This window comes from Pantherophis guttatus, chromosome 1 (assembly GCF_059756535.1).
Source record: "Pantherophis guttatus breed Tessera chromosome 1, ASM5975653v1, whole genome shotgun sequence".
NCBI lineage: Eukaryota > Metazoa > Chordata > Lepidosauria > Squamata > Colubridae > Pantherophis > Pantherophis guttatus.
The window spans coordinates 295036778-295058594 of record NC_142063.1 but is presented as its reverse complement, the minus strand read 5'-3'; the positions used below and the strand labels follow the sequence as shown (position 1 = coordinate 295058594).

Below are 21817 nucleotides of genomic sequence, written 5' to 3'. Positions count from 1 at the left end.
GCCCCACAGGCCAGATCCACCCACCCCATGGGCCGGATCCAACCCACGGGCCTTGAGTTTGACACGCCTGACCTAGAGCAAAATGGCTCAACCCAACTAAACTCTAGTCCATATCTGGATTTCTGCTAAATTCTTTTCCTGATTTCCAACCCTTTGGAGCCATGCACTTTTTAAAATACTTTCTCAAACACTGATGGAGTACAATGAAGACAGGAGCTATGAGAAGGATATTATATTTTATTTCACATGATGATTGGTAAATGTTCATTCAAATCAAAATGCCCCTGTAATAAGGTAAGCTGGGATGAATCAATTAGCAGTATTATTAGCAGATTAGCAGAACTAGTAGCAGCAGCAGGCTTGCCCACCGGCCCAGACGTCATCACGGTCTATGCATGCGCAGAAGCACTGCAAGCACGGTCACAGTTGCAAACTGGTAGTAAAGGTAAGTGGAACCCACCACTGCTATGTGCCACTGTCCTTATGCTGCTTTTTATCATTACAAAGATTTGATTTGGTTTATGTGGCTTTGTTCATTTTAATAGATTCTCCTAGTAAGAGTTATTTGTATCTGTGATTTGCTGGTAGCTGTCTTAACCTGCTGTATTAAACAGGTTTTTAAATTATGCTTTCCTTTGCACAATTCCTTGGTTCTTCTTGTGAAGAGACCTAATGGGATAATTTAATTTGCTTCCCTTCCACAACTTACTGGGATTCTTTTGGTTTTTGATTAGCCAAAAAGTAGCTTAAGTAGTAGGATTTTTTTTTTTAGAATCTTTCTTAATTCTCATTACCCTTTAAGTTCTAGCACTATTGTGCTATATTGTTATTGTTCTTGTTGTTAGGAAAGTCAGTCTCAGTTTGAGGGTTATTCTAATCTACTGGCCCGTTCAGGTCTCTTCCATTTTGTTTCATATATTTCAGTATTTTTAACTAAACTTCACATTAGACTTTTACCAATTATTTATGCTTTGGGGTAAGGCTATCTGTTCTGGCCCTAAGCCCATGATATTCTCCAACTCATTTAATTTTCATCTTCCTTCTCCTCCAGGATGGATGATCTCCCATTTTGGAAAATAGAAATACTAGATATTTTATAAATCAGTTTCTATTCTTAGGCAAGACATACAGCTTTCTGATAGGTACAAAATGTAAGCAGATGAATTATTTTTATATAGAAATAAAATTAGAGATGAATTCAATTTTAATCGCAGTTTTGAAACATAGATTTCATAACATATATTATTCATTAAATCAAAGCTGCTAATGTGGCTATGCTTGCTATAAAATATTTTTTCTATGCATAATTGTTTATTTTATGATCATTTTAAATTATACACTAGAGTCTTGCATAATTCCTCATATTTTTAGAAGGTCATGGAATCAGCTTTTTCTCAGAAACTTCTTGGTGGAATGATATGTTTGTCCGGTTTCCAAATGATTGCCAAAAATAATGCTTTAAATCAATGCACAACACAGCCACTAAGGAAGAGAGAGAGAGAAAATAAGAATTAGGATAACACACAGTTACTATTTAAAGTTTCACAGAATTTACTATTGCAATATTTCCCCACTTATAAATCCCCAGAATTTATAATCATTTAACAAGTGCTGGGCAACCCATAGTCTTTTTATAGTCTCCAGGACTCCTTTTGATTGCAGCACCAACATTTAGTAGTGCTTTTTTATGAACTGTGCAGTCTTTTTTTTCTGGTCATCAACTGCTTAATACCTCTTTGGTGAAGGCACCTCTTTCTGTATTTTTCATTACTGTTTTCTTAATTCTGTCAGAGTACAGCCCTTCCTAGTGCTATCTGCAATAAGCTCTCCCCAATTACAGCTATCAGGTCTGGCAAAGAAGGCATACTGTGGATTCTGCTTACTAGGGAATTAGATCTGTCTGCTAGGGCAGGAGTTCCCAACCTCTGGGTGTTTGCAACCGGGCCACAAAAGCGGCAGGTAAGTGTGTGTGTGTCAGCATTTCAAATAATGCACACATAAAAAACAGAACTCCGAGGCAGGTAGATTCCTCAAAGAATAATTTATTGGGTACATCATATTGGCACAACTGGTGAAAACCGATTCTGAAAGTTCCAGTGGTTTTCACCAGATTAAAAAGTAAAAATTCCCCCTTCCCCCAAGTTATCAGTCACATTGTCCAATAGAGGTGCTGGCTGGTTGCTTGGTTACTCCACTCCTCCTCTCCCCAGCCATCTGTTGAAATGTCCTTGGTTCCCACAGGAAAACTTTTTGTTTTCACTACAAACCCCCAGCTATCTATCTCCCCACTCCCTGTCCCTTCTTCTTCTTCTTTGTGGCAACCCTGAAACCTCAAAGATGGCCTCAGCCGGGTTCACTTCAGGGTTGTCAGTGTGTGCATGAGCATCCCCACACACGAGCAGCAGACGAGTGCATGCATGCACGTCCATTTGCGTAAGTGGCAGGCTGGTAAGCATCGCAATTGGAATAACTTTGCAGTTATGGTGATTTGATATTAATATTGTATTATCACTCTGTAATGTTTTAGCCATACAAATAGTTTACTACAGCAAACTTACCTCTGTCAAAGAAAGCTGAACTGTTCCATCCTTATCCTTATCTAGTATCTGAAACATTTCTGAGTAGTGAATCAAGAGCAGTGTTAGATTTAATGCATGATAAGCCCAAATGCATGATAAACCAAAAATAAATAACTAAGGATGAATAGAGGTAATTAAAACCTGGCCTTCAGAATCTGAAGTTCAACTACTTCTAGTTAAGATTTTATATGATAGTCATATATGTTTGTATGGGGAAAAACAAACTGGATAGTTTCTTCTACAATATGCACAAAACTCATTTCTCCTTATGTAAGTTTTAGAATTAAGACGTCAATGTGAATTTCATTTGACTTTTTTTTTTTTAAATCAAAGAGCAGTATTACCTAAAACCACTAAAGATCTTTCTTTCAGTGCAGGGTTAACTGAAAAGTTATGTCTTTAAAGTAAATTGGGTCAGACAGACTAATCAAGAGAACAAGAGCGATTTTATCCAATAACCAAAACTAAAAGATCCTGAGGAAGACGTTGCTCCTAACTTCAAATGTGGAGATCAGGCAGGCCTTGGGCTTTAATCAAACTGACTCACTGATTTGTTCAAGTGGAAAACTTTTAACTTGGACGCTATTGTGGAGACATGAGATTCTGTGCATGTATTATATAAATTTTCTGTCATGATTTCCTTTTTTTAAATATCCAAAAGCTTTATATATTATAATAAATTGCTCTTCAATTGCAAATAAGTTGGACTTTCAAATCTTTAAATAATAACACTGATCTCAAAATAAAATATTGCAATCAGTATCTTAAAAAGGTAAAGGTTCTCCTTGCACATATGTGCTAGTCGTTCCCGACTCTAGGGGGTGGTGGTCATCTCCATTTCAAAGCTGAAGAGCCAGTGCTATTTGAAGACATCTCCATGGTCATGTGGCCGGCATGACTAAACGCCAAAGGCGCACAGAACCCTGTTACCTTCCCACCCAAGGTGGTCCCTATTTTTCTACTTGCATTTTTTACGTGCTTTTGAACTGCTAGATTGGCAGAAGCTGGGACAAGTAATGGGCACTCACCCCATTACACAGCACTAGGGATTCAAATCGCTGAACTGCTGACCTTTCGATCGACAAACTCAGTGTCTCAGCCCCTGAGCCACTGCATCCCTTAGGTATCATAGGCAGCTCCTATTGGCTCATTGGAACTTTGTAAAAGAATAATTTGTCTTCAATATGTGTCTGTATCTGCTTTATCAGATAGAATGTGTTTGGGATCTCACCCTGTTTATCTAATATATCTAATAAAATAGAAACATTTTACAATAGTTTTCAATCACTGACAGAGGTATTTTGTACTCAGGTCAAAAATATTTTGCCTGTTAGTAAAAAATTCTTGCTGGGAGATGTAAAACGTAGCAGATTCCCACCCCCTTCTTCTTTTAGAAATACTTACTGAACAAGCATTCTAGACGAATCATACAGGACACAAAGCCATCAAAGTCAATGGCCAGCTTGCTGCAGGCATAACGAATAATTATACTTTGCTGGATTTTGTTACTGAGAGTGAAACCTGTGGAAAAGGAAAGCCCATAATTAAAACATGGTCATGTGATTGTGCTGATCCTCCATAATTTGTCAGTTCAGTACAGTTTAGAACAATGTTTTTCAAAGTTAACCACCTTAAAATGTGTGAACTTCAACTCCCAGAATTGCCCAGCCAGAATTCTAAACAGATATTACTGGGTGGTTATTCCTCCTGATAGGTATGTATATTCTTGGCAAAACTATCCCCAATATGAAGCTTTTCTGGTAATTTGGGACTGCAATTTTTAGGACTTTCAGCCAGCTGGCCACTGATCATGTTGATTGGTTTTTACAAGTTCTGAGGTATAATGCACCTAGAGGAAACCAGGTTGAGGAATGTATGTTAATTTTAAAAGTAGGTCTTAACTGGGGTTTGGTAAGACTTGGAGGCTTATGAACAGAATGTTTACTTAAGTCTGACTCCTATCCCTGACTCCTATTTTTTTCTCCATTGATTTTTGTTCACTGAATGCATCAGGACAGAGGCGTGAATAGGGAAACCTAAAAGAATGAATATATTTTATTAAATGTATTTTCATCAGCTTCAGGCCACTTCATTATATGGGGTGGTGTCAGACTCCTTTAATTTTTTGTTACCATAAACTAATAGCATTCTTATACAATGTCCAAAAGAATGAAAATATTCTTGGGATAGATACATTGATGAAGATTCTCAGTCATCCAGGTAAAGTTGTCTGTTGAGTCATGGCAACTGGACTTCCTTTCTTGTTGTTTTGTGATTTTTGCTGCTCATCCAAGCAGCAGTCAGAGCAAGTCAGTTAGGCAGAGACTAGTAATGTACCAACTCCTCCTGTACCAGCCTCAGGGGTTTCTTCCCCAAAGTGTATGGCAGTATGTCAATGAACTCCCTAACTTTCTCTGACTGATGAAGCTTCTTAGTGGAACAGTGAAATGGTTCACACCAACAAAAAAATAAATCCAGTTGTCATGACTCAATTTTTAGTATTCTTGGGATACTTATTCTTAATTTATTATTTTATTTTCTTGATTGACAAGTATCACTCAATTCATTTATTTTAAATATTGAAACAAACTTTGAATAGATTGTTTAATCCCTGGTTCATTTGGCCAGTTTCTTGAATCCAGTCCACACCATGTCTACAAAAGCAGATGTCTAGACATTGGTCTGCACTGGCATAATATGAAAAGTTAGAGGGAGATGATACCTGCTACTAGCAACCTGGGGTTGCATATTTCAAGAAAGATTAGGGGGAACTAAGTTTAGGGCTCATAGGGCATCAGATTTCCCAGTAACATACTTTCCTCCTGACTCATGAAATGTGGGAAGTACATCAAGGGAGCTGTGTGGATGAGCCCTTAGTCTCTCTTGCACACTCAGCATATCATTTCATACCAAACTCGATCAGACAAAAATTCATCTGGGCAACATGTTGTGGAAATCTCCCATCATTGCAGTGTTCTATGAGCTAATTATCATGTTAATTCATAGTATGATTTATTATGTAGAAATAATGTAGATAGAATCATGACAGCCTGTATTGTCAACCTATAGGATACTGCAGAGGCAAGCTGATGCTATGGAGAAAGGATAATTTTGCAAATTGTAATGGTGAAATCATTTTTCCCACTCCAGGACTACAATAACGGGAGAAAGCACACCTGTTAGCATTTTCTATCTGCTGCAGATAGAAAATTTGGGGATTCAGAGTGCTGGAAGAACAATGCTAGTGAAGATTTTCAGAGCATTAATCAACTGGTATGCCTCAATAACTCCAGCTTCCAGTGCACTTCCTATATAAAGCTGAGCATTTAGGAATTCTAATCCCAACCCATCTGAAGGGTGCTAGGCTGAGGAAGTTTGCTCTATAATATAATATTTGCTCTATTATCTTACATCTTTTCTTCTGAACTAGTCATGGACCTTAAACTCCCTCATCAAGCCTTGAAGAGGAATGCATCATAAGCTACTTCACAGGATTTTCCTTGTTCTTCTGTTTGAAGGATAAGTACCTAATTAGAGTAGCTTTGATACATCCAGTCCAGTTAAATGGGACCTCTGGTTGCAGGGAGTCAGTTTCATACAAAACACTCTTTTTCCAGTGTTTGAAGCTTAATTTAAGTGCCAGCTGCAGCTATCATTTGCTGGTCTAGATGGATAGATGCGTTTACTGAAAGTCAGCATTTTCCCTCTGGAGAATCTCTTTTTCCCCCCCCCTCTGAATGAATACTTTTTTCCCCTGTACAAAGAGTTCTGAGGCACTTTGAAGATAAAATACCATTAGCTGTTAGGGCCTAGCTGGAATCCAATGCATGAATTATTCTTCTTAGTTGGCAGAAATATATACCAGTACTTCTAATTGATCCAATGATTATGATATATAAAGTTACAATATATTTCCCCTCTGTCACTCTGTTCCAGGCATTAATTCAAGGATAAGTGGAACAGGGCCATTCAGGCTGGCCCTGCATCCCAATGTGATTTGCTGCACTGAATATGAATATGAGGTGGAGGTTTCTTGCCACCATACAGAAGAAAGTGCACAAGAAAAGTAAGCAGACATCTTGCTTGCAGACCCAATCTGTGGTCATTGCTTGGAACATTTGTTGCATATCATATTAGAAGTTTATTTCACCGAAACCCGGGAGGCTTTTTTTTTTTCCAATGCATGATATACTGGAATATATGAAAATTGGGTGCAATAAAAAGTTTAACAAAGTATTTGATTAATTTAATAATTGGAAGCTCTTTTTAAAAAGTTCCTAATTATTAAACTCTCTTATGGTGAACTTCAGAGTAAGGCTGATGAGTGACAATTGCATATTCTGTACTTATAAGGAGACACATGGGCTTCTGCAGAGGGAGGCAAGTGATAAAACGCATGGGGGAAATGATTGGCCATACATTTTGATAACTACATGGAGCTCCTTTGTATATGAAGGACCCTGATTCGGAGTTCCATATGTGCACTTCTATGCAAGTGTAGATTGTATCTTCCAAGCTGCCTAAATGCACAGATTAAAAATAGCACATTTGTTAAAGAGGAGAGCAGCTGGAGAACAACAAAAGAAGGTCAGCTTTAGAGGAAAGTCTAGGGGAAATATTCTTGGTCCAAGTATGTCCCCTACTGTCCTATCTATGATTACGTCAGGAAAAAAAACACTGATGATAGGCAAAATTAAAGAATCAGATGCAGAATGAATGAATTACCTTTTCATGGACATTATGTCATTTATTAGCAGTCAAGTTGACCTTTCTTAAAGATGTGTATGTTCTAAATTGTAGCATTGGTTTTAATTTAACTTAACTTCTTTATATGTCACATTTCTTGTTAGCATTATTGTGGTTGGTCGCATAAACACCTAGATATTTAGACTGATCTTGCATTTTTATCCATCCATCAAATCCTTCCCAAGGACCTAGGGTAGGGGGATAATGTTGAATGACGATGATGATATGCCAGGTTGTTATGATCTGCAGTTGTTAATGAATTACGTCCCATAATTCTTTGCAAGCCAGTTGGATTCTGCTGCTGATTCACAGCCATCTTTTCTAAATGAATCAATGAGAAAACAGTTCCTGGAGAGAAAAGGGTGGGGGGGGGGGACTGACCATTCACAAGCATACCTGCTTCCTTGAGAGCATTTCTCATTTCACGTGCATCTATGGTTCCAGAACAGTTCGTATCTACTTTTTTATAGATTTCCTAGACCACAAGAGAGAGAGAAAAAAGCTACTGTCAGCTATTTCAGCCTAACTGTAGATATATCAGGTCAACTAAGATATTAATGGCTAGTCCAACCAGGCAGGAGAGATAGTTGTTTCTGTTAAGAATGGTGGAGTGAGGATTCAATTACCTCATGACAAGCTGTGTGTCCTGGGAAGTGATTCCCATAACTCAAGTTGCTTACAAGTCAGATGATGAAGTGGCCTTTGAGAAATAACCCCCTTCTCTGCCAAAGATTGTGATGCGGAACCGAGGGAAATACTTGAAAGGAACAATAGACAACTCTTTTTTCTCAGCTCAAAAGGTTTCTTATCCAACTATACATTTAAAAGCTATTCTGACTTGTTAATTTAGTAGGGTGTTTTTCATTGGTATATTAAATCACTGGCATTATTACTGATGAAGATGTGTGATTAATTGTCCTACCAAAGTTTCAAAGGATTTAACCAAGTTGTCAACTGATCTGGAAAATTAGCAACACAGATAATTTCCTACCCTCTCTTGCTGAACTGAGTGCCAGACGGAAAACAACTCTATTGGGTTTGGAAACAAAACTAATAAGATTTTATTCATAGTGTGAATAAGATGCATATCTCAGAACTACATGCTTATCTCAAATTAGTGCTTTACTGCTCACGGTTTTTCCCCCCCAGTTTAAGATGACATCAGATTTAGGAAGGATTAGTTTGCAAGGCAATCAAACCAGTCAGTCCTAGAGGAGATCAACCCTGACTGCTCTTTAGAAGGCAGATCCTGAAGATGAAACTCAAATACTTTGGCCACCTAATGAGAAGGAATGACTCACTGGAGAAGAGCCTAATGTTGGGAAAGATTGAGGGCAAAAGAAGAATGGGACGACAGAGAATGCTGTGGCTGGATGGAGTCACTGAAGCAGTAGGTGTGAACTTAAATGGACTCCAGAGGATGGTAGAGGACAGGAAGGCCTGGAGGAATGTTGTCCATGGGGTCGCAATGGGTTGGACACGACTTTGCAACTAACAGCAACAAAAAGTTTGCTTTTTACCAGATATTTCTGAATCTTCATCCAAAGGATCTTGAATTCTACAAGTCCCAGGGTACCGATTCCATCTTTCTGGATAGTGTTAAGGTCTAATTCAAAATTTCAAACATATTTTTCTTAATGTTTTTTTACATTCTTAAACAAGACATTCCAATCCCAATAAAAATGCATAGTTCATGTAGGGACGTGATTCTGTAGTTTCACCACATATAACAGATTAACAGATTTAACAGAGTTGGAAGGGACTTTGTAGGTCATCAAGTCTAACCCCCACCCGCCCTAAGCCATTTCTGACAAATGGCAGTCCAATCTCTTCTTGAAAGCCTCCAGTGATGAAGCTCCACAGCTTCCGAAGGCAAGCTGTTTCATTGATTGATTGTTCTTACTGTCAGAAAATTTCTCTTTATTTCTAGGTTGAATTTCTTCTTGATCAGTTTCCATCCATTATTCCTTGTCTGGCCTTTGCGTGCCTTGGAAAATAGCTTGACCCCTTCCTCTCTGTGGCAGCTCCTCAAATATTGGAACACTGCTATCATGTCTCCCCTGGTCCTTCTCTTCACTAGACTAGCCATGCCCAGTTTCTGTAACCGTTCTTCATATGTTTTACTCTCCAGTCCCCTAATCATCCTGGTTGTTCTTTTCTGCACTTTTTTTAGAGTCTCAACATCTTTTTTATAGCGCAGTGAACAAAACTGGATGCAGTATTCTAGGTGTGGTCTTACTACAGCGTTATAGAGTGGTATTAGTCAGTAGCGGGTTCCTCTTACCTTTGCTACTGATTCAAAACAGTGAGAGTGTGTGTGCTTTGCTCACACACGGCGCTTCTGCGCATACGCAGAGCATCTGTGATTATGTCTGGCAGGTGGGTGGAGCCTCCTGCCACCACCATCAGTTCGCAGGAACCAGGGCGAACCAGTAGAAACCCACCACTGGTACCTCACTTGATCTTGATTGTATCCCTTGGCTTTTTTGGCTGCTGCGGCACACTGCTAGCTCATATTTAACTGGCTGTCCACTACGACTCCAAGATAAGAAAACACTCTTCCTGTTGCTATTTTTTAAAAAAATAAAAGTGGGTTGATCAGACCTGGACTCAATTTGAAAAATGATTATAGTGTTGTAGAAGCATGTGGATTGTATTTTGAGAACAGTAAGAACCAACCACCCCCTGAAAATCTTTGGTAAAAAGATTTACCAAATCCATTTGCAAATTATCAAACTTGGAAAACTGGTTTAGGACTAATGATTACAACTCTGTTACTATGTGAAAAGTGAACTATTAGAACTGTTTATGATTTTTCAGACCTCTCTGTATATTTTTATTATGTACACCCAAAAAAAGAGTAAATGTATCCTGAACTCATTACAATTACATTTAGATTATGCACAACAACATGGGTAACTGCAGTTAATGCACAAGAGATTATTGCAGAATTCAGGCAGAGCATGAATATAAATCAGCAAGAAAACAACCATGCAGCTGATAATAAGTTTTACTATCCTTGCTACCAGACCGTTTAAATCAGTATTCTACTCTACATTTTATGCCAATAGCAAGTGAAGACAGATGCACCAGAAATGAGATGTGTAAATCTTGGCTTATCTAGGCAAAAGTTCACAAGGGAAATCCAGTGAAGAAGGGTGACATTTAAAAGATACATCTAAGAGACTGATCATCTCCCTGCAGGTGTTTATGTTGAATCCATCACTTTTAATGTCTATTCCTATACAATAAAAGAGACAAAAAATGTTATTCAAATATTTTTCTGCATCCCATGGTAACACAAGATCTTCAGGCATGTTAATCTCTCCAGTTGAAGCAAAAAAAAAAAAGCTTTATTTTTATTAGCTCATTTTGAAGCAAAATACCTTTCAGAAGAAAGATCACATGAATACTGGTGTCAAGACAGTTACCTAGCAATTTCCCATTTCATTACAAAAGGTTTTAACATTATCTTCGGTAATTTTAACAAAAAGAAAAGGAATTTGAAAAGATGACCTAGAAAAATTTTACCGTGTGTGTGTGTGTGTGTGTGTAAAATAACTAGCTTTTTTTCCTGCCAAACAAGCTCAGATATTCCTAGGGAACAGATTAGGAATATGCATCCCAATGGCTGAGCTATGGCTTTTTGTCATGTGCACAGACAACCCATCCCTCCCAATTATAGAAAAAGGATTTACTTCTTTAAAAAAAAGCAGAAGCTGTGTGCTGAATCTGGAAAACAGTTCTAGGGCCCCAGTACTCTCAGAAATAACTCACTGGAATCCCAGAAAACAAGAAGTCCAGGAAAGGTGAAATAGAACAGATGTTTTGAGGAGCATTATTTTTGAAGGAAATTGGTAACTGGGATTTTGTATTAGATGATGAAGACTAATATGTCCAATTTCAAGGCTGCCTGCATCCTTGATTCTCTGCAACTTGCAAATAAAAGAGAAATATTACATATAAAAGGAGAAACCCTATAGCCAAGAAACAAGTTAATTTTATATTGGCCTGGAGTGACTAGTAGGATGTTATACTATAATCTGTTCAGAAGGTTCTTTTAAACCTTCTAAAGGTCTATGTCATGTTTTAAAAGGTCAAAGTCATTTTAGAGTCCTTAAAGTCAAAAGGGATGCTTGAGGGATCAGGGAGTGGTTCTGAAAATTCTGCATTATTTCCTGAAATCAGTTGCAACTTACTTTTTGTTATGACTCTATTCAAAATAGTCTGAAGTTCATCAGCAGTCAGTTCACAATCCTGCATAAAAGAGGAAAAGTAGAGATCAAGGAGACATACACACAATAAAAAGCAACACAGCCATGGTCATCACACCCTTATCCTTTGTTTAAATTTCAATCTGAAGCAGCACCACTTGGAAGATTCTGTAGTCAGCCAGAATCAAGTTTCATTTAGCACTCCCAAATGCATTTCTTTGCAGCTAGGATCCATTAATTAAATAAGTTTAGCACATATATTGGTGGATCCTCCTAGCCAGAATTACTGGAGATTTCAGAAACCAAGGAATGCTTTATTTTTGTAGGTTGGATCTATGTATGCAGTCCTTTTGCCACGAAGATATCACATTCATGTTACTTATGAGAACAGCTCTATATTCATATTCACCAAGGATATATATGTATAGATACAGTATCTGCAAGATAAGGCTTCTTAACAGCCTTGGCTTACTGGAGATTGGTATTACAGTGCTACATTGCTTTGTCTCTGACTCAGACTATTTGCCGATTGAATATGTCAGTTAAAAACTAGTCAACTGGACACCATAATAGGCTTTTTTTCAGTCCAGTCCAACAGATAAATATACTGTTCAGAATTGAGTCCAGGCAAGCAGCTTCCTGAACTGAACCTCAAACGAAGCTGCTTCCTTTCCATAATGTTTCACACAACATGTGTGCAAACATACATGCATCCATTGATGTGCCACATAAAATGTGAAGCCTTTCAGAATATTTTTTCTCCAAATTTCTCTCTCATCTTTACCTCTTTTCCTAACTGGAAGTTTGAAAGAAAACAAAGGAAGAAAAGCAGAAACAGTGCAAATATTAACAACAGAAGGAATAATCACAGAAAAAAAACTGGACTTAAGAAATCATCTTCAGAGAAAAGGTTAATCAATCCCTCTTAACCATAATTTCCCTGGTCCATTTGCTCTCCTCTAAAGTTAATTCTCTCACTAAAAATTATAGTAGTTAGGCTAATACGTCATCTACTAATTCTGCTCAGGCAGGTTGATAAAGGACTACCACTAGAAGATGAATAAATGTGGGGAAGACCCTAGTGGATGACTAAAGGGAGCAGTGCTGAGGGCAATTGACTGCTGTACTAATGGGATTAGAGACTTGAAGTTATAGTCCTCTGGGGTAGTATCCTATACAGAAAGTGTATTAGCTACCATTTATTTCCAAATGCAGTTCAGACTGCTGGTTTTCGATGTTATCTATGCTCAGGTCATGGCTATCTTAGTTATTCCCCTAAATAAATTCTGACCACCAAATCTAATCTGATAGAGAAGGCCTGCTAAAAGTCTCATCCAAACAGGGGGGTATGACAAGAGAAAAGGCATTCTGTGATTGTTCCCCTCCTCTGGAACAACCTATCCTCCAAAGAAAGAATGGCCCCAAGGAAAGAATAGCCTTTGAAGATGAGGAGCTGAAATAGAAATTGCATCATTGGTGACACTGTTTTGTGGTTTCTTTTCTATTTTATTGTGATTATTTGCATTGTATTTTGAACCTATTGGCATGCTATCTAGAGCTTCTGGGAGCGAGGCAGTTGGTAAATCTTATCATTTGGTAAATAAATGTTCTGGCTGTCAGGGTCACATAGCCCTTTGGATGTGAAGGCTGAAAACATTCTTTAGAGCGTAGAGGTTGCCTGCATCTCCTTGAACACACATTTTCCCAGGATTGGGCTGCAGCTGCACTGGGCACCCAGAAAAGGCTGCAATGGCTTTAAGGAGTGTCAGAGAGTCCCTACATGACTCCCTCACCTCCCACATACCCCAAAGTTATTTTTGCTTTCACAACCAAAGCATTGTGTCACCCTGTTAAGCAAATGAAGGAGGATTGTATGATACCAATATAAAAACTGGTTGATATGAATTAGATACAGATCTGTTAATTTAAAGTTCCAAAATATACTATTTATCTAATCTTGAATATACATTTATATCTGTCTCTTACCTCCCCAGAAAGCTTTTGGAACAGACTTTTGAATTCGTTGTCTATATCCTTGCCTGTAACTTGAGGCTAAAAAAACGAAGAGATTGTAAATAGAATACTTTTACTAAGGAAGGTGATGGTTCTAGTGAAGAACCCTGAGGCATTTTGACTAAGCAGGTATATAGCTTGCAGAGATTATAAGACATAACAACACTAGCTAAAACAGCCCAATTTTATTTTGATAACGTATTTTAAATAGTATATGTTAGCATATACCTAGCTTTGTTAATGTCTAGGCTGCCTAGCTGATATCTCTTCAATTTTCCATCCATTGGGGTATTTTAGTAAGGATTTTGACTGAGAAAAGTGAATTATAATTCCAAAAAGTATTTACTGAAATCCCATAAAGCAGGGTATCTCAAAATTTGTGGCATCAATTTAATTTTTGTGAAAACTGACCTACATAAATATTGATGGCAGCAGACAAGCTATGCTATTTTTATCACTGGCTTCCCAAAGTGGTGAACTTGCACTATTCCCTCTTCCTGGCTCTGAAGAACTTCCACTCACACCAGACTCCCTCTTCCCTGTCAGCCCCATACATGCACAGCCACTAATTCCTATATTCCCATAAATCAATTACTGCAGTCTATACCCACCTCATCTGTCTTTCCTCACTTATGGACACCGAGAAATTTAAGGAGACTCCTCCTTAAATTTGTTTATCCCATCCACCTAGATGCAGCAGAAAGTTTTGAAAATAGCACTTGTTGCAATTTCTTTACCTTCAAGAAAGTATTTATTACCTTTAATAAAAGTGCAGATATCTTTCATACTCCATTAAAAGCAAAACTAGGGCAGACATGTTTTTGTGCCAGCCTTTTAATCTTCCAGGTTCCTTTCCTAATAAAGAGTTCTTAGATGTGTAGAACATATACAATATTTGGTAAACTTTCAGTTGGCCTGATAAACTGATTATTTTTATATGGATTTCAAAGTAAATATGTTAATTTGAGTCTGCTTAATTTATTTACCTCATATGGATTAGCAGTGGCAGTGTCCCCAATTTCTCTGTAATTAAAGAAAAATGTTGCAATTATGGTGACTTATAGTTTCAAAAGGCAATAAAACTAAATAAAAACAAGCTACAAACTTGAAATATAATCCATGAATTTCAAAGCCAATTTAAAAGAACAGTAGAATGACATGGAAGAATGACATGGAAGAATGACTATTAAAATATTCCATCTTTGGCTCTTGATGGGATTCCCCAAGCAAAGTTGGCCTGTAATCTGGGGGTACTCCTGGATTCACAGCTCTTGCTTGAAGAGCAGGTGACAGCTTTAGCTAAAAGGGACTTCTTTGTGCCATTTATGGCCTTTTCCTGGGTTGGCATTGCTTACTGTATGCGTGGCTTGGTCACTTCCCAAGTGACCAAGAGGACTGCACTAGTTGCCAGTTTGTTTCCTGATTCAATTCAAAGGGCTGTTGGTATTTTTAAAGCCCTTCATTTTAGGACCTTGGCATCTATGGGAATGCCTTCTCTTAGAGATCTCTGCCCATCAGTTATGAACTCTAACAGTGGGCCCTTTCTGTCCTGGCCCTCAGGGAATGTCATGTACAAGCACCCCACAGAAGGATCTTTTCCATATCGCCTCCTTTTCTAGAACATTATTCTCCTGATATCAGACAAGGTCTAACTTGGTTAGCCTTTCAGAAAGCATTTAAGACCTTTTTGTTCATAGGGCCTTCAAACAAGGGTGTATTTGTTTCCTTTGTAGAAGGTGAATGTTTATATTGTGATCACATCCCTCTGTCTAAATCAGTATTTCTCAACCTAAGAAATTTAGCAAGTCCACATATCTTCATGTTGCTAAGGCTGAGAAACGTTGGCCTAAATGTTTGAAATTGTTGGTGTTTCCAGTTCTTAATTTATACAATATGAGAGTCATATAACTAGCATATAAATCTAGCTAAGCAAACAAGCAAGCAAATAAGCTGAAGTCACCATCTAAAATGCATCGGAGAGCCCTGAAAATATTCTAGATCTGTTTTGCCTCCTTGACTGTTGCCCGACTTCAAAGCTGGATGAGAAAAAATAAGATCTGAAAATATTCCATCCCTTCCCAAAAGAAGGCAGCAGGATAAGGAAGACTGCCAAAGATTCTTGCAATGTTCCCTTCTCTTGTATATATTTGCCTGAAATGAAGTTTCTTCTCTGATGCCCTTCATGAGGCTCTCAAGGAAAGGATTTTCTCAGTGATCACAACATAATTGAGGTTAAGCCTTCTAAGCAAGAATTACCTGGCATTTCCTACAGGGTTGTTTAAGTAACCTAACTCTCATTTTGTTTGCAATCTTGAAAAGTGAATTGTTAGCAATGTGTATATTAAGTACAATGTGTATTTGGTTTAAAGTCTCTATTCGATTTTACTTCAAAGCTACAATTGTTTTACTGTAATTATACTTTTTGCTGTTGTATTTTGTTCATTTTATTTTTGTGAGTCATTCTGAAAATTATAGATATAAATACCTTGAAAAAAATAAAAATAACAGCCATTGTCAAATTGTATCATTCCTACTTAATACTAGTGTGCTCAACTGCCATTGTTTGCCTTCCTTGCTACCTATAATTTCTACCTAAATATAGATTTAACTTTCATTCTAGTGTAAAAAATAACTTTTCTCAAGTAATTGTATATTTGACCATAGTCAGAAGGAAGAGTTTGAACAAGTTCAAATAAAGGGAATTGTGATATTTTCTTAATTTTTAAATAAGCTTGGAAACTTAAACTATTATCTTAATTCAAGGGGGGAGAACAAGGTGCTCTTTAGAGCTCTCCAGTCTCACTTTTCCTCTCCAATTCAATTTACATCTCCTTTCCTATAGATCAGAGCACCTTTGCTATTTCCTCTTCTGGTTCTCAGCCTTTTTGTGCTTGCTCTCCTGCTGCCTTTTAATTCATTCTGCTTCTTTTATCATTTCTCTACCCCAAACTGTTCTAGCTGTGAAGACACATTTCTCCATTTTTTATAGAAGAGACAGGAAAAAGATAATGAAGACTGACAGAAAGGGATGCTTTAGCAATGTTAAGTTCCTTGTAAATTCCTTTTAGATTCATATATATCAATAGAATTGGTAGAATTGATAACTCACATGACAAACCCCACTATTTAGACTGCTGGCCATACTGGCTAGACTTCATAGGAATTAGAATTCAGTTATATCTGGGAGACCACAGATTAAGCACTCCCTTCCAAATGCACATATATTAAACAACTTCCATGCAAAATGGCATAACACTTTTTGGCGTGTGGTGGTAGAAGATACATACTGAGCTTTAATCTGTTTCACAGAGAAGATCCTAAGGCAGAAATGTCCATCTTGCGAAGGCTGAGAGGTGTATGGCACAATAAGATATTCTCCCTGTGGCAGGTGGAAGCGAATTGATGCTTCACGCGAGCAGACCTCTCGGCCAAAATGAACTACAGGTTTATTTGTTGAGAAGAACTCTCTGCTTAGATGAACATTAACTTGATTTTCTAACTAAAGAGAACAGTAAGAGTGAAAACATTAATTGCGCACAAGAATCAAAATAGAGAGCAGGACAAATATTCCTTTCAAGCAAATACCTAAGTGATTGTGCTAGGGCTTCATTATATAACTTGTCCTACTTATATATACTGGCACACCAGGCAGACCTTTAGCTTCATCTTCTATATTTACCTTTCTGGACTTCTGGCATGACTGACTAAAGTTTGTTTTGTTTTGTTTTATTAAATTTGTATACCGCCCTACTCCCGAAGGACTCAGGGTGGTGAACAGGCACAGGATAAAATACAGAAATACAAAAGTTAGAAACAATTTAAAACCAAATTAAATAATTTAGCCCACGACAATTAAAATCCCAATAATTTAAAACAAATTAAAATTTCAGTTTAAAAAATTTAAAAGAAAGGGGAGAAAAATTAGGCCAGGCCAGCTTGCTGGAATAAGAGGGTCTTAAGAGCACAGCAGAAAGTGCGCAGATCTGGGATCCTCCGTATCTCCCAGGGGAGCTCGTTCCAGATAGTGGGTGCCCCCACAGAGAAGGCCCTCCCCCTGGGGGCCGCCAGTCGATACTGCTTGGCTGATGGCACCCGGAGGAGCCCCTCTCTGTGAGAGCATACCAGCCGGTGGGAGGCTGTTTGTGGTAGTAGGCGGTCCCATAAATAACCAGGTCCTAAGCCATGGAGCGCTGTAAAGGTGGTAACCAAAACCTTGAAGCGCACACGGAAGACCACTGGGAGCCAGTGCAGCTCGCGCAGGAGAGGTGTCACATGGGAGCGCCATGTTGCTCCCATAACCACCCGCGCAGCCGCAGTCTGCGCCAGTTGGAGCCTCCGGGTGCTCCTCAAGGGGAACCCCATGTAGAGAGCATTACAATAGTCCAGGCGGGAGGTGACAAGGGCATGAGTGACTGTGTGTAGGGAGTCCCGATCCAGAAAGGGACGCAACTGGCGAATCAGGTGAACCTGATGAAAAATCCTCCCGGTCACGGCCATCAAGCGCTCTTCTAAAGACAGCCATGAATCCAGGAGGACGCCCAAGTTGCGAGCTCTCTCCGTGGGGGCCAGCGATTCGCCCCCGATAGTCAGCGATGGCGTCAACTGACTATATCGGGACATCGGAAACCACAGCCACTCGGTCTTGGATGGGTTGAGCCTGAGCCTGTTCCTCCCCATCCAGATCCGCACGGCCTCCAGACACCGGGACATCACTTCAAGGGCATCGTTGGGGTGGTCCGGGGTGGAGATGTACAACTGAGTATCATCAGCATACTGATGGTACTTCACCCCGAAACCACGGATGATCTCGCCCAGTGGCTTTACATAAATGTTGAACAGAAGGGGTGAGAGGACCGACCCTTATGGCACCCCACATATGAGGGGCCTCGGGGTCGACCTCTGCCCCCCTGCCAACACAGACTGCAACCGGTCAGAGAGAAAGGAGGAGAACCACCGTAGTACAGTGCCCCCCACCCCTAACTCTTCCAGCCGGTGCAGCATGATACCATGGTCAATGGTATCAAAAGCCGCTGAGAGATCTAATAGGACCAGGACAGAGGAGCAACCCCTGTCCTGAGCCCTCCAGAGATCATCGACCAACGCCGATTCTGTGCTGCACCCCGGCCTGAAGCCCGACTGGAATGGATCCAGATACGTCGCTTCATCCAGGTGCTGGGGGAGCTGTCGCACAACCACACTCTCAACAACCTTCGCCACAAAACGAAGGTTGGAGACCGGACGATAATTAGCCAACACTGCTGGGTCCAGGGAAGGCTTCTTGAGGAGAGGCCTCACCACCGCCTCTTTCAAGGCGGCAGAGAAGTCACCCTCACCCAACGAAGCATTTATAATCCCCTGGAGCCAGCCTCGCATCACCTCCCGGGAAGCCAGCACTAACCAGGAGGGGCACGGGTCCAATAAACAAGTGGTCGCGTTCAGTCTACCCAGAATCCTGTCCATGTCCTCAGGGGTCAAAGGATCAAACTCATCCCAGATAACATTCTCAAGACCTGTCCCAGTCCCTCCCCCTGAGACTATCCAGTCGGAGTCCAAATCTTCCCGGATCTGAGTGATTTTGTCATGCAGATACTGAACAAAATCCTCGGCTCTACCCTCCAAGGGGTCCTCCCGCACTTCCTGGTGGAGCAGGGAGCGGGTCACCCTAAACAGGGCGGCCGGGCAGTTATCTGATGATGCAATAAGAGCAGCAAAATAGCTACGTTTCGCTGCTTTTATCGCCACTAGGTAATTCCTAATATGAGATCTTACCAGTGTCCGGTCCGATTCTGAAAGACTGGCCCTCCAACTACTCTCTAGGCGTCTTTTCCGGCGCTTCAACTCCCTCAGCTCCTCAGTGAACCAAGGAGCCAAATGAGATCGGCGCCGGGTCAGAGGCCGCAAAGGCACGACCCGATCCAGAGCTCCAGCGGCTGCCCTATCCCAGGCGGCCACTAGGTCTCCAGCCGAGGCGTGTGCCAGAGCCTCAGGAAATGGCCCAAGCTCCATCTGGAACCTGTCGGGTTCCATCAGGCACCTGGGGCGGAACCATCTTACCGGCTCTGGCTCCCTGCGGCGGGGTGCAGCGGTTCGAAGGTCAAGACGAAGGAGAGAGTGATCTGACCATGACAAGGGCTTGGTAACGATATCCCCTATCTCAAGATCACTCCACCACTGTTCAGAGACAAAAACCAGATCCAGCATGTTTCCCCCCGTGTGGGTAGGGCCATGAATTAACTGGGTCAGGTCCATGGCTGTCATGGAAGCCATGAACTCCCGAGCCACCTCAGACGCCTCACCCATGGATGGCAAGTTGAAATCCCCCATGACCATAAGCCTAGGGGTCTCAACCGCCACCGCCGCGATGACGTTGAGTAGCTCGGGCAGGGCTGTTGCCACGTGGCAGGGAGCCAGGTACGTGACCAGCAAACCCATCTGAACCCTGTGACCCCATTTCACAAGGAGGGATTCGCAGCCAGCCGTCTGAGGAACAGTGGCCTCCCTCGGTCTCAGATCTTCTTTAATAATAACCGCTACCCCCCCACCCCTACTCTGCAACCTCGGCCGATGGAATGAGCAGAAACCTGGTGGGCACATTTCAACGAGAGGGACCCCCCCCCTTGGCCCAACCAGGTTTCTGTAATACCTGCCAGGTCTGCTCCCCCCTCCTGAACAAGATCACAAATGAGAAGGGCTTTATTTACTACAGACCTGGCATTGCATAACATCAGATGAAGGCCAGGGCCCTGAGGATCTGCGCAACCTGGAGAACGAGGGGGCCGGAGCGCACCACCACTCGAAGACAGTGGGTGCACGCTCCCCTAACACGATATGGCCCCCTACTCCCGCCATATCTACCCCTCCCACCCACAGTACTGATGGTAAGAATTGTATCTGGATGAACTTTAGCCCCCCCCTCTACCCCAGGCCCCCCACCCCCCGTGCCATGTTCCACAGCCATACCCGACCTTCCCCTTAGTGGGTTATCCCCCATACCCATGGCCCTACTTCTGATCCAACCCTCCCCCCCCGGAACCCCTTAAGAAATTAGCTAAAACTTTATATAAAAAACCTCTCAACCCCCTCTTCACGACAAAGTTGAATGTGACTGCAGGTTATTGACTGCAGGTTGAATATGACTGATGTTATTGCCTTTTTATTTTGGTTGGAAAACTGAATTCAACATGTAACTTAAATCTAACCCTAATCAAATATAGCTAACATCATATAATAGAAATCTCCCTGGAAAAAGTCTGGATGGTAGGAGTACTAAACCTGAGCCACTGAAATCTACAGTATATAAGCACTGGAGTATTGATATGCTTTTTGTGTCTGTCTGCAGCCATCTAGCAGTTATCTAGATTTTTATACTCTGGTTCTAGTAGTGCTAAAATGACTTCCATATTTACAGGATTGAGGCTACAAATAAAAGCATATCTACATATCTGTCTACTTGGGATTTTGAGTACTGTTGTTCTTTCAGTTGATAGTGTTATTGGATGGTACATGTGTTTTTCTCTCAGGCTTATATCCTAGTTCTGTACATCTATTATCTTTCATACTATTCTGGGCTCATTTTAGAAAAGGAAGTTGTTGTTGTTATTATTATTATTACTAGTAGTAGTAGTAGTAGTAACAATACCAAAATCATATACATATACATATACATATACATATACATATACATATACATATACATATACATATACATATACATATACATATACATATATACATATGTGTGTGTGTGTGTGTGTGTGTGTGTGTGTGTACAGTTAATATTTTGGGTTTCTTCCCGTGTAATTGTGAACATATCCCTAAAAGGGGGATATCCCTTTTAGGGATATGTTCACAATTACACGGGAAGAAACCCAAAATATTAACTGTACACACATATATACCCGTGAAAACTTACATAGACAAATTATATATATATATATATGTTTTCTGAGGTTTTCGTGGATGTTTGTATGTAGGTCTTTGGTTATTCGGGTTTTCTCCCACGTAAAATTGGAAGTGTCTTGGCGATGTTTCAACGTCTAAACGTCATCCTCAGGTTGGTGTTTTCGGCTTCGTGTTATAGATGGCTTTTGTCCATCTATAACGGACAAAATACAAACAAATAAAAGGAACACCCATGGGATCACCCCTCTCACCTGTCATTGCAAACCTCTACATGGAACACTTTGAAACCCAAGCTCTAGAAAAATCTGATCACAAACCCAAGCTCTGGCTCAGATACGTAGATGACACCTTCATAATCTGGCC

General features: G+C 40.3%; 1 protein-coding gene across 1 annotated transcript in view; it reads right to left on the bottom strand.

The window, feature by feature from the left end:
* Nucleotides 1-217: 217 nt before the first annotated feature.
* LOC117671748 (calpain-8-like) overlaps nucleotides 218-21817 on the bottom strand; it is a 60696-nt gene continuing 39096 nt past the window's right edge. The window contains exons 11-20 of the mRNA XM_034427901.3: nucleotides 16840-17051; nucleotides 14539-14575; nucleotides 13526-13591; nucleotides 11525-11582; nucleotides 10502-10566; nucleotides 8846-8914; nucleotides 7722-7800; nucleotides 3984-4100; nucleotides 2559-2617; nucleotides 218-1482 (exon numbers count right to left, since the gene is read on the bottom strand). Coding sequence (XP_034283792.1) covers nucleotides 1459-1482; nucleotides 2559-2617; nucleotides 3984-4100; nucleotides 7722-7800; nucleotides 8846-8914; nucleotides 10502-10566; nucleotides 11525-11582; nucleotides 13526-13591; nucleotides 14539-14575; nucleotides 16840-17051 — 786 coding nt within the window. The 3' untranslated portion in view covers nucleotides 218-1458. The remainder of the gene's footprint in view (nucleotides 1483-2558; nucleotides 2618-3983; nucleotides 4101-7721; nucleotides 7801-8845; nucleotides 8915-10501; nucleotides 10567-11524; nucleotides 11583-13525; nucleotides 13592-14538; nucleotides 14576-16839; nucleotides 17052-21817) is intronic.